Below are 12,590 nucleotides of genomic sequence, written 5' to 3'. Positions count from 1 at the left end.
TGGAAAAACAACCCTAAACCCATTTGCACAGTGTAAATGGGCTGGGTGAATCTCTGGCAGGGACAGGACGGTGCCTTTCATCCTCCAGGTCACCCACGGAATCAAAGGCTCCGACAGCCCCATAATGCCAGGGCTTTGAATAAACCAGACCATCCCCCTCATGCACCCCCGGGTGCTAAATCCTGCCCAAAAGAGGTGACACCACTCCTGTCCCCACTTAACCAGTGCCACTGTGGTTTTCAAGTTGGGCCATTTTCATGCATTTTGCTGCATTGGCCATGCCAGGGAAGGGAGCGGAATTGAATTGTGGATGTGCAGGGAGGAGGAGGAGAAAGAGGAAGGCTCACCCTGCCCACCCTAGCTGGGTGGGGCTGCAACTCAGGTCCCTCCCCCGGCACTGCTGTCCCCAGGGCGGCACTGCCACCACTGCGTCACATCCCGCAGTCTCTGCTGCCATCTAGTGCAGTAACCTCCCTGGTCTCTCTGTCGGGAGCATCCCTGTCCCCTTGTCCCCATGACAGGATGGGCTGTCCCCATGTCACATACCCTGAAGGGACACTGGGATAGCACAGATTTTTGGGTGCCCGGTTTTGGGGCTCACAGCCTAGCACTGCAGTGGAGGACGCTGGTAAGAGAGAGTGATGTGCTAGAAAATCCTGGGTTTATTGTAATTCCATTTAAAAGCCATTCCAAACCCAGAGTGAGCAGTGAGCTCTTCTCCAGGGCACCGGGATTTGGCCCAGTCAGCACTTGTAGTTCCCAAAACAAACAAGAAAGAAAGGAATCACACTGGTACCACCTGCCACCCCAGTGTGCTCCCAGGGGGGCTGTGGGACAAATCCTGTGAGACAAATCCTGCAGCACTCAGCTCCATGCAGTGACAAGGTTAACACAAACCAGGGCACAGATGCTGCACTCTGGGACATTCCCCAGTGCCAGCCATGAGCTCCTTTCCAGCATCTTCATGGGGCAAGCAGGACAAACGAAGTTCACCTGTGCCAGGTGTGAACCCCAGCGAGGACACCTGGTCTGGAAGACCTTAAAGTGCTTTGCAAGGGATGCACACACACACACACACCCCTCTCTGAGCCCAGTGCTCCAGGAGAGAAGGGCTGGGGAGCCCTTGGCTTGTACCCCCACCCTTGTGTGTGGGATAAATGACACCCCACAGGGCTAGCGGGGGCCCTTTCTCTCCATCCCCACAGATCCCTGTGTTCAGGGCCATTCGTCCAGGAACATTCCCAGGGATACTGAGGGACAAACAAGTGGGTTCTCCCAGATCAGCAGTGGCAACTCATCCACATTTCTGGGGGTTCCTGGTGAGCCCAAGGTCATCTTTTAACAAGAAAAAAGCAAGCCTGAAATAAAAACCAACATCCATCTTAGCAGCAAGTCCTAAGGGAAGGTCCAAGTGCTCGGCAGCCCCGAGCCGTTGTCCGGTGCTACAGCACAGCAGTGTCCCAAGGAGAAAACAGGTTTCCAGTGGGATGGGGAGTTGGCACTGGTGGCCAGAACCTGGCTGCAAAGTCCCACCAGGAACAAGTGCCCGAAGGAAGAGAGAAAATACTTGGTCCCATTTTACCAGCCGAGGGAAAGCTGGACCACATGTAACAGCCACGGTTGGGAGGACACAGCACCGGGATCCATGGGCAGGGTGCCACCACCTCAGTGTCCATCCTCAGCCAGCACCTGGGGAACGGTCACCTGCAAGCAGGGAGTGGGGTAAGGTGGGATGAGTAACTGCAGAGACTCCATATCTCATCCCAGTGCCTTCTGATGTCTTCAGCCCAAGGAGATTCCCTCCTGTCAATCCCATGCTGATGCCCATGGCCTTAGCCCCCAGGCACAGCCCAGCTCCAATGAGATGTCCTGGTACTTCCTACAACTGGAGAACCAACCCCAAACCAATGAGGAAACCTCTTCCCAAGCTCCAGAGTCTCATGGACATCTGAGCTTCCCAGTCACTCAAACTGATGATGATGGGATCACCTCTGGTCTGGAGATGGCACTGTGGGTTCTGTCACTGGCCAGCCCAACAGCAGGACCAGGATAAGGGAAAAAGCAATCCTTAGACACATCACAGAGTGGAGCCCTTTCTATTTACACCCACATTCCCTCAAGTCCTCCCCTCATGGCACAACCTGTGTGTCCCAAAATGTCCTTAAGGGTCCCTCACCTCCTGTGCCCACGGGAGAGGTAATCCCGGTTCAGGGAGCAGAGCTGCTGCTCCAGACGGAAGATGCGGAATGCCAGGTACGAGGAGGACACGACCAGGAGACAGATGCTGGGAACAGAGGAAGAAGCCAAACACCCAGTTGAGACTGAGACTGACATTCCCAATGTCCCCCCCCAGCTTCCCTGTGCCCTCTGCACACTTACAGCACGATGAAGATCTTCAGGAGCTGGTAGTCAGAGGGTCTCAGCTCTGCCACACAGCTCTGCTCCACCTCCAGCTCTTCCTCGGTATTTATTGCACTTTCTGAAAGCAAACCCAGAGTCAGCGGCACAGCCACACTTGGCTGATGCTCCTGCTCCTTCAGCAACTAGGAAACATCAAATATTCCTCCCTCATGGGCTCAGATCCTGCAGCCAGGAGAACCCAGCCCATCCCCAGGACTCCATCACTGACTCCCAGCCTAATCTCTAAGGCAGAATTCCCCTGCACGAGAGCAGTGGATGGATGAACATTTTAATGGAGGTTATCACCCATGTGGAGCAGGGCACAAACCAATGCCCCTCACCTGAAACCAGTGGCTCCTCAGAGGTGAAGGAGCTCTCCTTGGTGCTCAGGCTGCTGACAGAGGTCCGGTGGATACACTGGTAGTTGGCATCTGGCAGTGACAGTGACAGTGAGGTAGGTGACACCTTCCTCCACTTGCCCTCAGGGACGATCACCTCCTGTGGGGACAGTTCTGGTGAGCCATGAATGAAACCAGCACTGCCACGGATATGGTGGTGCCAGATTCAAACTCAAATCTTACAGTATCTCCAAGGAGCACCAACACATTCAAAACATCATCCTGAGGGAGAGCTGGTCTTCCATAATGGTTCCATGGGAATGCAGGCTCCTACTACCAAAGAAGGTGCTGCCCATGCACCCCACACCTGCCCCAAATACCAGCTGCTGCCTCCTCCACCCCTTGAAGCTCAGGGCGGTCACCTGGAATTCTCCAGCATGCCCCAAATAGGGCAAAAAAAGTGCACAAAGACAACAGATGAAGTGGGGTGGCAGCTGACACAGAGAGGGGCTCCCCCAATGGAGAGTTCCCAGGGCTGGAGCTGCCAAAGGGCTGCACCCCACCAAAGCACCAGGAGATGCTGCCAGATCAGTCTGGGTCACTCCTGATTCAGCCCTTGAAATGAATCTTTAACCCCTGGGATGTCACCAGACCATGGGTGACATCCCACCTGTCACCCTCCAGCGCAGCCCAACTGTCACCTCCTGCACCCAGCCCGAGGCTCAGGACCAGCAGCCATGGAAGACACTCTTCTCCAAAGGTGCAGGATATGGCCCCCATGCTCCCTGGATCAATCTGGGGTTCAGCAGGTGTTTCCCGCTCCCACCACCCTACTCATCCTGCAGATTTTTGGGTAACTCAACCACATTCCCAGCCTGTTATCCACATTCCCAGCTGTGAACAGCATCAGGGAGCAGAGTGGCAGTATTTTCCACATCACTCTGAAGTTTTTCTGTCTGTACACAGACAGAGTCACTGGCTGTGCTCAGCCAGTCCTCTTGACCCATCTGCTCCTGCCAAGTCTGGGGATGAGGGTCCTAGAAGACAAGCTGTGATGGCAACTTGCACTCTTTGATGGCACCAACAGAAGAACCAGCTCGCTCCCAACTCTCCAAGCAGCCACCAGACAGGGTCAAACCCACCAAGGGGACCAGGCAGGCCCTCTCCACCCACAGCATGAGGTCAGGGGGTCTCTCCTCTCCCAGAGCTGCCCTGACCCTCACCAGTGATACGGAGTCTGGCTCCTCCGACAGCTCCTTCAGACTCAAGCTCTTCTTACTGGAAACCTGGATGGGGGGAAAAGGATTGGGCATTACAGTGCCAGATCTCTCTGCTTCAGCCTCAGCCACAAAATGGAATTTGGGCTTTTCTGCTGAAACTATGAAGAGCAGCTGCTAGAACTTATAACCACGGGGATTTGGGGGGGGAGGAAAGGGCATTACATCATTGCTTTGCATCACAAAAACCTAGTGAGGCCATGGTTGAGCCAACAGTTTCCAGGGACAGGGTAAAACATCAGGGGACAAAAAAGAAGGGTACATCTGTGCAGAGCCCAGCACATTTCAAAGAATAAGTCCCCCAGTTTGGCAACAGGGCTGAATCATCCAAATAGCTGCCCTGGCACAGCTGGCACACACCCTCCTGGGCAGGGCAGGGCTCCTGCACGGCTTCCCACATGCTTCTAAGTCAGGGAAAAGAGGTCCCCACAGTCATCCTCCCCAGCTGAAGAGACGATGGATGTCCTCCCCCACTTAAGTTAAATTCTTTTTTAACTTTGTACCATTCTTCCTCCCTTTGAAACTTTAGATCTGGGCAAAAGGCATCAATGTGCAGAGTGGCAAAACTAGTATTACCACCAGATTATAAATAATTCATACCCACGCCCCGAGAGAGAGCAGAAACTCAGAGCTCTGCCTCAATCATGACCCAGAAAAGCCCATGGGGACAGAACGTGCCCAAGGCATAGGCTCCTGCTCCTCTTCCAATCCCTTGCTGAGGAATGAGGATGCTGGGAATTGGAGAGGGCTTTGGGAGAAGTCCAAAGCCTTGGAGGCAGCGATGAGGAGCTGTGCTCAGCCCAAAGGGCAGGTGCAGAGCCTCAGGGCCATGGACACACGGTAAGAAACAGAATGGGGGTACCTGCAGGTGGGTGCAGACTCTCCTCAGGACATCATAAACGCTGTCACGAGAGATGAGGGATACAAAGATGTACTGCAAGAGAAAGGGATGAACTGTTGGGAGAGATTCCCCCCATCCTGAGTCCAGTTCTCTACAGGCAGGGACAGGCAGAGACATCATGCCCTTGAATCTCCCCGTTTTCAGGAGCCACGTCTCCCCCACAGGCATTTCCCTGAGGAGCTTCCCTGCTGTTATTTTTGCAGCCTGCTAAAATGTGGACCAGATTTTTTTGGGGCAGTCTTGCTCAGCTTTCCCATGCTCAACCCCGAGGGACATGGCAACAAATGGGGTCAGGACCTATGGAAAACATCCCCATGGATGGAAGGGACACAGGGCCACACTCACCATGCCTGACACAGAGCCCCTGGGTGATGTGCACGGCAGGCACACATGGCTTTGAATGCACAAATCCTGCCTTGTGCCACTCCCTGCTAAAACCCACCTCCCAAATTCCGCAGGAATAACTGCTTCCCAACATTCTGCAGAAACAACACCCTCCCTGGCAGGGACAGGCAACACACAAGTGCTGGCAGCAGTACCTGGGCAGGCGAGGACTTGGACACACTACATCAGCTCACTGCAGCCAACAACATCCAATGGGATTTAAAAGCTGGAAATGCAGCCCCGTATCCAAGTTTTCCGCCAGTTCTGGCTGAACGCCAGCCCAAACCCTTTCCCTGCTCATGTTTAAGGAGTTTAAAGGTTTTACGTGAGCCTGGCAGGGATTTGTCAAGCTCGGCCGAGTTTCACTTGGGCTTTGCTTCGTCCAGGAACAAAGTGAAATTCAGGAACAAAAGCAAAGCTGTGGTGTTTGCCCTGGCTGGCAACCAGCACAGAGAGCAGCGCTCACTTCCTAACCAGGGATGGGAATCGCTTTGTTTGCTGCTCTCAAACCACAACCAGCTTGGACCTGGGCATCTGCTGTGCATTGCTGTTACCTTTCTGCTGGCAGTGGTGGTGATGGCCAGGCCGTTGGGCAGCAGCCGAGCCGTCTTGTGCTTCTTTATCAGCTGTACAGACACCACTGGGATCACCACCTGCAGGGCAGGAACACCGGGATGGACACAGCACAAGCATGATCCAGCCAGCCTCCCTAAGACCCACCAGGAGACCCCCCTATGCAAGCCCAGGAAGGGTAAAAAATAAGGCAGGGTGTTATTTTTGGCAGGGTAACTTTGCTGAAACCTTGAGCTTCCTTCAGGTTATTTGTTTAAAGCATCACATATAAATAATTCAGTCCTTCAGCCCAGTTTTAAAGGAAGTTGTCTCTCCCAAGATCCCCGTCAGCCACAAGACTAATGGGGAAACATCAGACTGTAAATCAAGAAGAAAAGCCAAGAGATATTCAAATCTCGCCCCCCCTAAAACCTTTAATCTTCCTTCAAGTGCCATTGCGGCTGAAAGGAGGTCTTGCATCAGGGAATTTAAAACCAAAACAATATTTGGTTTTCCCAGGCTGATGCCACAGGTCATCAGAGCGGGAGGCACAGCTGTGCTCCCCTTTTCTACTAGAGGCTTCTGTTGGAGATTTTGGTGGTATTTGGGTGCAGGAGGGGATAAGCTGTAGTTACAAGCCCTGAGGGACCAGCATGGGCTGGTGTCCACATTACCTTAATGTCCTTCCCAAAAAGGTTTGCATAGAAGCAGAGCCAGTTGGGGGAGATGTAAAGCCTTCCCTGGATGAGGATGTCTCTCTGGAGTGCGCAGGAGCAAACTGCAAGGCAAAGAGAGAACCATGGCAATTCCTGTGCCAGATCCTGCCGCCTCCGCGCTCATCCCTCACCCTGCTGCCCACCTTTCAGCACGCTCTCCTCCGTCGGGATGTCCTTGAACAGCTTGTGGTACTGGGAGTTGTACTTGCTAGCAGCCTGAAAGCAAAGCAGAGCAAAGTTATCCAGTGACCTTGCTGATAAGAAGACCCAAAAATTCCTCTCCTGCAAGAAAACCTCCCTCTGCCCGCACCCGGGACCGGCGCAGGGGGGTCCCACCGGGCTGGGGACAGGAGCCCCGACGGATCAGAGGAAGGTTGGATGATCCGGCACCCGGCGAAGGCTGTGCCATCCTCCCAGATTAACATTTCCCTTAACAGCTACAGGGGCTGCTGAGCCCTGGCGAGGAGCTGGTTTTCTGCCAGGCTCATCTGCAGGCAGTTTATTTTGCCCAGCGGTTTCTCTCCTCCTCCTCTTCCCTTATCCGGGACACAGTGACAACACTTGCTTTGCGCCCATCGCGCCGCGCCATCCAGCTATTTATATTCCCGGCGCCACTTCAAAGCCTGCCGGCAGCCGCGGCGGGAGGCTCGGCAGGTCGGCCCTGAAACGCTCCTGTGGCGAAGGTAAAGCTCCGAGGCACTTCAGCGCCTTCCATAAATCCGCTCAACTGGTCCTGTAAGGCAGCTTTGTGCCCCCTGCCCTCGGGATGTTCCCATGGGATACGGCTGTCCCGCAGCGGTGACAGCTGCCGCTGTCACCAAGGGAGGAGCTGCTTTGCCAGGATGCAGAGAAGGCTGGCACAGCAAGGCTGGTTTGTGGCAGCCACGCAGGCAGAGTCCTCCTGCCCACAGGTACAAGGTCACCTTTGCTCTGTGCACCTTGTCACCAGATGAGCTGGGCCCTAAGAGGATCAAGGCTCAGCAGCACCTGCAGTTGGCTCAGACACCTCCCAGAGGGATGCCGGGATGGTGGGGGTGCCAGTGGGAGCATTCCAGGAGAACACAGAGGGCATTGCCCCCTGGTCCTAGCAAAAATCCACTGCTGGCCCTGTCACCCTCCCAAATGCCTCTGAGGAAACAAAAAAATGTTCTTCTTCTCCGTTTTCTTCATGGAAAAAGGCAAAATGCCACTTCCTGTCACTCCTTCCTCTTCTTATCTGTAGATGGACCAAAACCATCTTCTTTGGGCATGATTTGAACAAGCAAAAGGGTTCAAATGGACAGAAATGTAACTGCTCTCAGTCAACATTTCCACTTTCTCCTTTACTCTAGATGGAAAATCCTGGAAGTGCTTGCAAGGCAGAGCACAGGCCACACAAAACCATGACCAAGACTCCTGAAATTAAACACAGGAAGCTCTGCCCTACATCAGAAGCTGCCTCTGGCTCCTTCAGCCCACACCTGAGACTCCAGGTAGGCTCTTCCTGGGGCAACAGGCTACAACACACCAGGCTGGTCCTTCCCAAAGCCAAAGGCTTACCACTTCCCGGTGGCATTTCTTGATGTCCTCATCCTTGAGGGCTTCGTTCAAGCGGAGGCTGGAAGGAAAAATGATAATCACCAGGTAAGCAAAGAGCAACAGGTCTCTCACCTGCCCCCTAAAACACGTGTGCTGCAATATGAGACATAGAAAAATGTAAGGACTGAAGAGAGACCCCCCCAGGATGCCACATTTTGGATATCTCCATGATTTATCAAGGCACTGGACATTGCTGAGGGTCAGCCCTTTGAGGGCTGATCTCTGATGAGAACCAGTGAAGGCACCAGGACCAAGGTACTTCACACACACCCCAGGTTGGGAGCTGGAAATGTGCAGCTTTGGCAGCTGGGGCAAGGATTCCTGAGGGAAAGCAGAGGCAGGAATTTGGGAATGTGCCTGAGCAGGAGGGTGGACTCGGCTTTGGCCGTGCACAGGGACATCCATCCATGTCCATCCCACAGACAGATAAAGGGCAAACCATGGAGAGAGCAATATCCTACCAACAACCTCAGCAGCAGGAATACCGTCCCCTTCCCCAAACCCCTCCCACTTCTCGACTTTTACACCCACTATATTTCAGGGAGAAAACAAAGTTGCCCCCCAGCTGTGCCCTGTCCCAGTTGACAGGCAGTATTCAGGGCTTGAAGGCAACAGGAATGCCACAGCAGGGCAGAAAAGAGAGAACACTCAACTGCAGGGAGACCCAGGGATGCTGCTCCTCACCTGCTGTCGAGGGAATCCAAACTCTTCTGCTTGTGGGACACTTCCAGCTTCTCACGACTGTGCCTGGGCTCGGGGCTCTTCAGGGGAGCTGCCTTCTCATGCATCGGCGTGGCACTGCAAGGAGACACCCATCAGTCCCCTAGGGAAAGGGGAAAAGGGGTCTGGAGCTGTAGATCTGTTCCCTTCAATCCCAGTCTGCACAGCTGAAGAGACATCAGAATCTGCTGCTCAAGGACAGCAAGAATACTCCTGCTACTTCTCAAGTCACGTGGAGATAAAAAAAAAAAGGTCATTTTTCTGCCAGGGACTCCCCAGCGCTCAGAACAGAGCAGCCAAATTGCTGTGGCTCCCTGCGATAACACCCTCCAAAGCAGAGACTCTCCTCCTTAAGGGCTGGAGGCTGGGATGGGAAACACCACAGGGTCAACAAAACTTCTTGGGCGGACAGATTTCAGCCAGGGTCTGCTCCTCTTGGTCAGCAAACACCATCTCCCCAGGGCAGAGCTATCATCAGGCACCTTAGAGCCAGTTATTTACCATCTGGATTGTTATCAGAGGTGCTTATCAGCCACGGCAGGCAAAGTAAACACGGGCCCAGCGCCGCGGGCAGGTTATCACCTGGCAGGCCACAAAGGTGACACTTCCAACCCTCGGCAAACTACCACCGGATATTGCTGCTGCACCGGCAGCCAAGCAGAGCATGATCCCAGGGGACCGGTGGCAAGGTAGAGCCAGCAAAGAGCCACAGACCCACGGAGAGGAAATTATTCCAGAGAAAGCACTCAGCTCACTAGGCAGGGGGTGATGCCAGAGCAGGTGGGGCGGCGGCAGGACAGGATGAGCGCCGGCAGGCAGGACAGGCACAGAGCTGGCGCACAGCCCGGTGCCCGCGGGGATGATGCCGTGGCACTGCGGCAGAGCCCAGGCCGAGCAGCTAACCAAACTTCCTATACTCCGAGAGCAGCTCCTTCGCCACCTGTACTTCTCTAGACACATCCTGCTCCTGCTCCGAGGGGCTCATCTGAAGGAAAACCCATGGAAACAATCCCCCCTGACTCGGGAAGAGCCAGGATAGATAGGGGTGCTGGATCCCAGCTGGATCCCAGCCCAAATGGGCTGAGAACTGAAGCTGCATGAGCTCCTACATCCTCACAGCCTCAGAGCACTGACCAAAACACTGTCCGGGTGCAATGGAGCCTGGCTGACTCCCAGCTGGAGGCACGGGGAATGCTCCCACAACAGGCAACACATACACAGGGGCACAGAACCAAACAGAAGTCAGTGGTGCTGTGTGGTTAGAAACAGATTAGGAAATAGCTCCTGGATCCCCATAGCCAGGATCTGTTGGCAAAGACCTGCCCTAGAGTCCAAGCACTGCAGGGATGGGATGGACACACTGAGGTTGTGGATTTTTAGGAGCTCAGTTCAAAGGATGTGTCAGGAAGGGAAAGGAGACCTTACTGACAAGAAGCACCAAATAATAAGCACCAAAATAACAACCCCTGGCATAGCACCAAAAGGTGTTTTCCCTGCCTGACTCTTCAGGCATCCTCTGCCAGGAGATGCCACCCTGCCCTGAAGCTGAAAGTCCTATCATGGAGGCACCAAAACCTTCATCTGCTCTTCTCCCATGCTGGAAAAGGGGCTCTGACCTGATCTGGAGCCTCCTTTTCCAGAGCTCAGCACTCTCTGGCTTCCCTCACGTCATCCCTTAAATCCACAAGCGCCTGCACTGCTTAATCCATGTGAGCGGATTTATCCCTAACCAGCGCTGACACCAAGGGGCACCACACAGGGATCAGGGAGAAGTAAAGGCATCAGAATCCCTCCGAGGTCACCAAACACACAGAAATCTCCTAAAATGAGAAAAAAACACAGGCTGGAATGCACTTGGAAGTGCTGCATTCTTGTTTTCTCTCCCTCTCACGGCCACCATCAGGGACAACTCCTGGACACAGTGCTAGCAGTGGGATGCTCCAGGGGGAGTCTGGGGCCTGTGAGGAGCATCCTCAGACCCAGCAGGGACATCGCTGGAGCTGCTTTGTCTCCTCTGTCCAGATCTTGCTCCATCCTGGCTCCTAGATGCATCAGGGACAATACACATCCAGAGTTTGGGAGCACAGGGAGGTTTTCCTCCCAAGAGGTGCTTCTAGGCCCAGCACGTGAGGAAAACACTTTCTAGCAACTCATACTGTCACCCTCCTCAAAGAATTTGTTCAGCACCAAGCTGTTCCTGAGGTAAACTCACCATCCCAAGTGTTCCAAAATACAAGTGGAACAAACCCAGTCGGAGTTCAGAGCTCCTGAGAGAGGGTGGGTGTAGAAGTTCCCAGCAAAGTGAAAACAATCCAGCGACCTGATGACTCTTTGCCCATTCCTGACACCCACTCCCTGCCTACGCCGGCTCCCTGAACCCCCAGGTCTTGCTGGGCAAAACCCGGCGCTTCTCCCTCCCACGGGATCGGCGTCTCCCTTCCCTTACGCGGCGCTGGGATCCAGCCTGGAAAAGGTCCGGCACGAGTCCCTCCGTCGGCGAGCGATTTTCCCTGGATCCCTTCCCCGCTGCCGGAGAAGCCGCGGCGGAGGCCGGAGCGACCCACGCAGGGATCCCGCCGCCCAGTAAACCCCAGGAGGCTCAGAGGCGGAGGGAGGCACCGGCGGGCGGGCGGCCGCGGCCCGAGCGAGCCCGGGCGGGATTCGGCGAGCTGCCCTTGGTCCCGGCGTCCAAGGTCATTTCAGTCCCGCGTGTCGGAGCTGGAGCGGAGCCACCCCGGGATGCTGGAGAGGAACGGCCGGAGCCGAGCGGCGCTGGCAGGAGAGAATGAGGCGCGACGTCAAGGCCGGAGGGAGCCCCGCGTGTCTCTCCCGCGACGTCCCCGGTGTTCCCCGCCCCGGGAACCGGGGAATCACGGCCGGGACGGAGCTGAGACCCCGTCCCGGGATGTCCGCAGGTCTCATCTCAGCGGGAGCCGCTCTGAGCGCCCCGGGCACGGCGGGAGCACGCAGGGAGGCGACCCTCGGCCTGCGGGGCTGTGCGGGGCTCTGCGGAGCACGGTGGGACTGTGGGGCTCGGCCACCGCCGGGGCCGCGCCCGGGGCAGCCCCGGCGCAAATCCCACCCCTGCCGGCGCTCAGAGCCCCTCAGGCGAAGCCGGCGGGGCGCCGGCGGGAAGCGGCGGGACTTCTCCCCGGCCCGGCCCGTCTCTTCAGGGAATGGGCGAGGAAGCGTCGGTGTTTCCGCGCTCCCCTCAGCGCGGCGCCGCCGGCCGGGACAGGCCGAGGGCCAACACCGGCTCCGCGGTGTTGGCGGGAGGGACGTGGCCCCGGCGCCCTCCGGCCCCGAACCCCTTCCCGGTCCCGACCTCCCTCAGTCCCGGCTCCCCCCCGCTCCCGGAGCCCCCCGAGCCCCCCTGCTACCTGCGCGCGGCCCCGCGCGCCGCCGTCATGCCCCGCGCGCCCCGGCCTCCTCGCGCCGCCACAGCGCCCGCCCATTGGCCGCCCGTCGCCCTCCACCCCGCCCATTGGCCGCACACTGCCGAGCCCCGCCCCCTTCCGCCCGCCCATTGGCTCCCACCGCGCAGTCCCGCCTCCGGCACGCTGAGTAGCGCCTCCCGCCCCCGCAGGCCCCGCCCACCGCCGTGAGGGCCGGAGCCCGGCGGGATCCTGGCCCTTAAAGGGAGCTCTGTACAGCCCCTTAAAGGCGCCGCTATAAAGCCCCTTAAAGGGAGCTCTGTACAGCCCCTTAAAGGCGCCGCTATGAA

At 56.3% G+C, this 12,590-nt stretch overlaps 1 protein-coding gene across 2 annotated transcripts; it reads right to left on the bottom strand.

Annotated features, from left to right (window-relative positions):
* Nucleotides 1-644: 644 nt before the first annotated feature.
* On the bottom strand, nt 645-12,303 carry GRAMD2A (GRAM domain containing 2A). Of its 2 annotated transcripts, XM_021554208.2 has the most exons (13): nt 12,247-12,303; nt 11,313-11,638; nt 8,831-8,944; nt 8,108-8,165; nt 6,712-6,784; nt 6,527-6,630; nt 5,855-5,953; nt 4,878-4,949; nt 3,962-4,024; nt 2,742-2,898; nt 2,380-2,479; nt 2,177-2,284; nt 645-1,704 (listed from the first exon to the last, which is right to left on the bottom strand). In XM_021554208.2, exons 3-13 carry the CDS (start codon nt 8,932-8,934, stop codon nt 1,701-1,703), a joined length of 942 nt encoding a protein of 313 aa, XP_021409883.1. In that variant the 5' UTR covers nt 8,935-8,944; nt 11,313-11,638; nt 12,247-12,303; the 3' UTR covers nt 645-1,700. The 2 variants fall into 2 exon arrangements, with proteins under 2 accessions (XP_021409883.1, XP_021409884.1); XM_021554209.2 differs by lacking the exon at nt 645-1,704 and having other exon boundaries at nt 2,173-2,284.
* Nucleotides 12,304-12,590: the final 287 nt, after the last annotated feature.

This window comes from Lonchura striata, chromosome 11 (assembly GCF_046129695.1).
Source record: "Lonchura striata isolate bLonStr1 chromosome 11, bLonStr1.mat, whole genome shotgun sequence".
In the NCBI taxonomy this organism is placed as follows: domain Eukaryota; kingdom Metazoa; phylum Chordata; class Aves; order Passeriformes; family Estrildidae; genus Lonchura; species Lonchura striata.
Note: the sequence above shows the minus strand (reverse complement) of the source record. Positions and strands in the feature narration are given on the sequence as shown.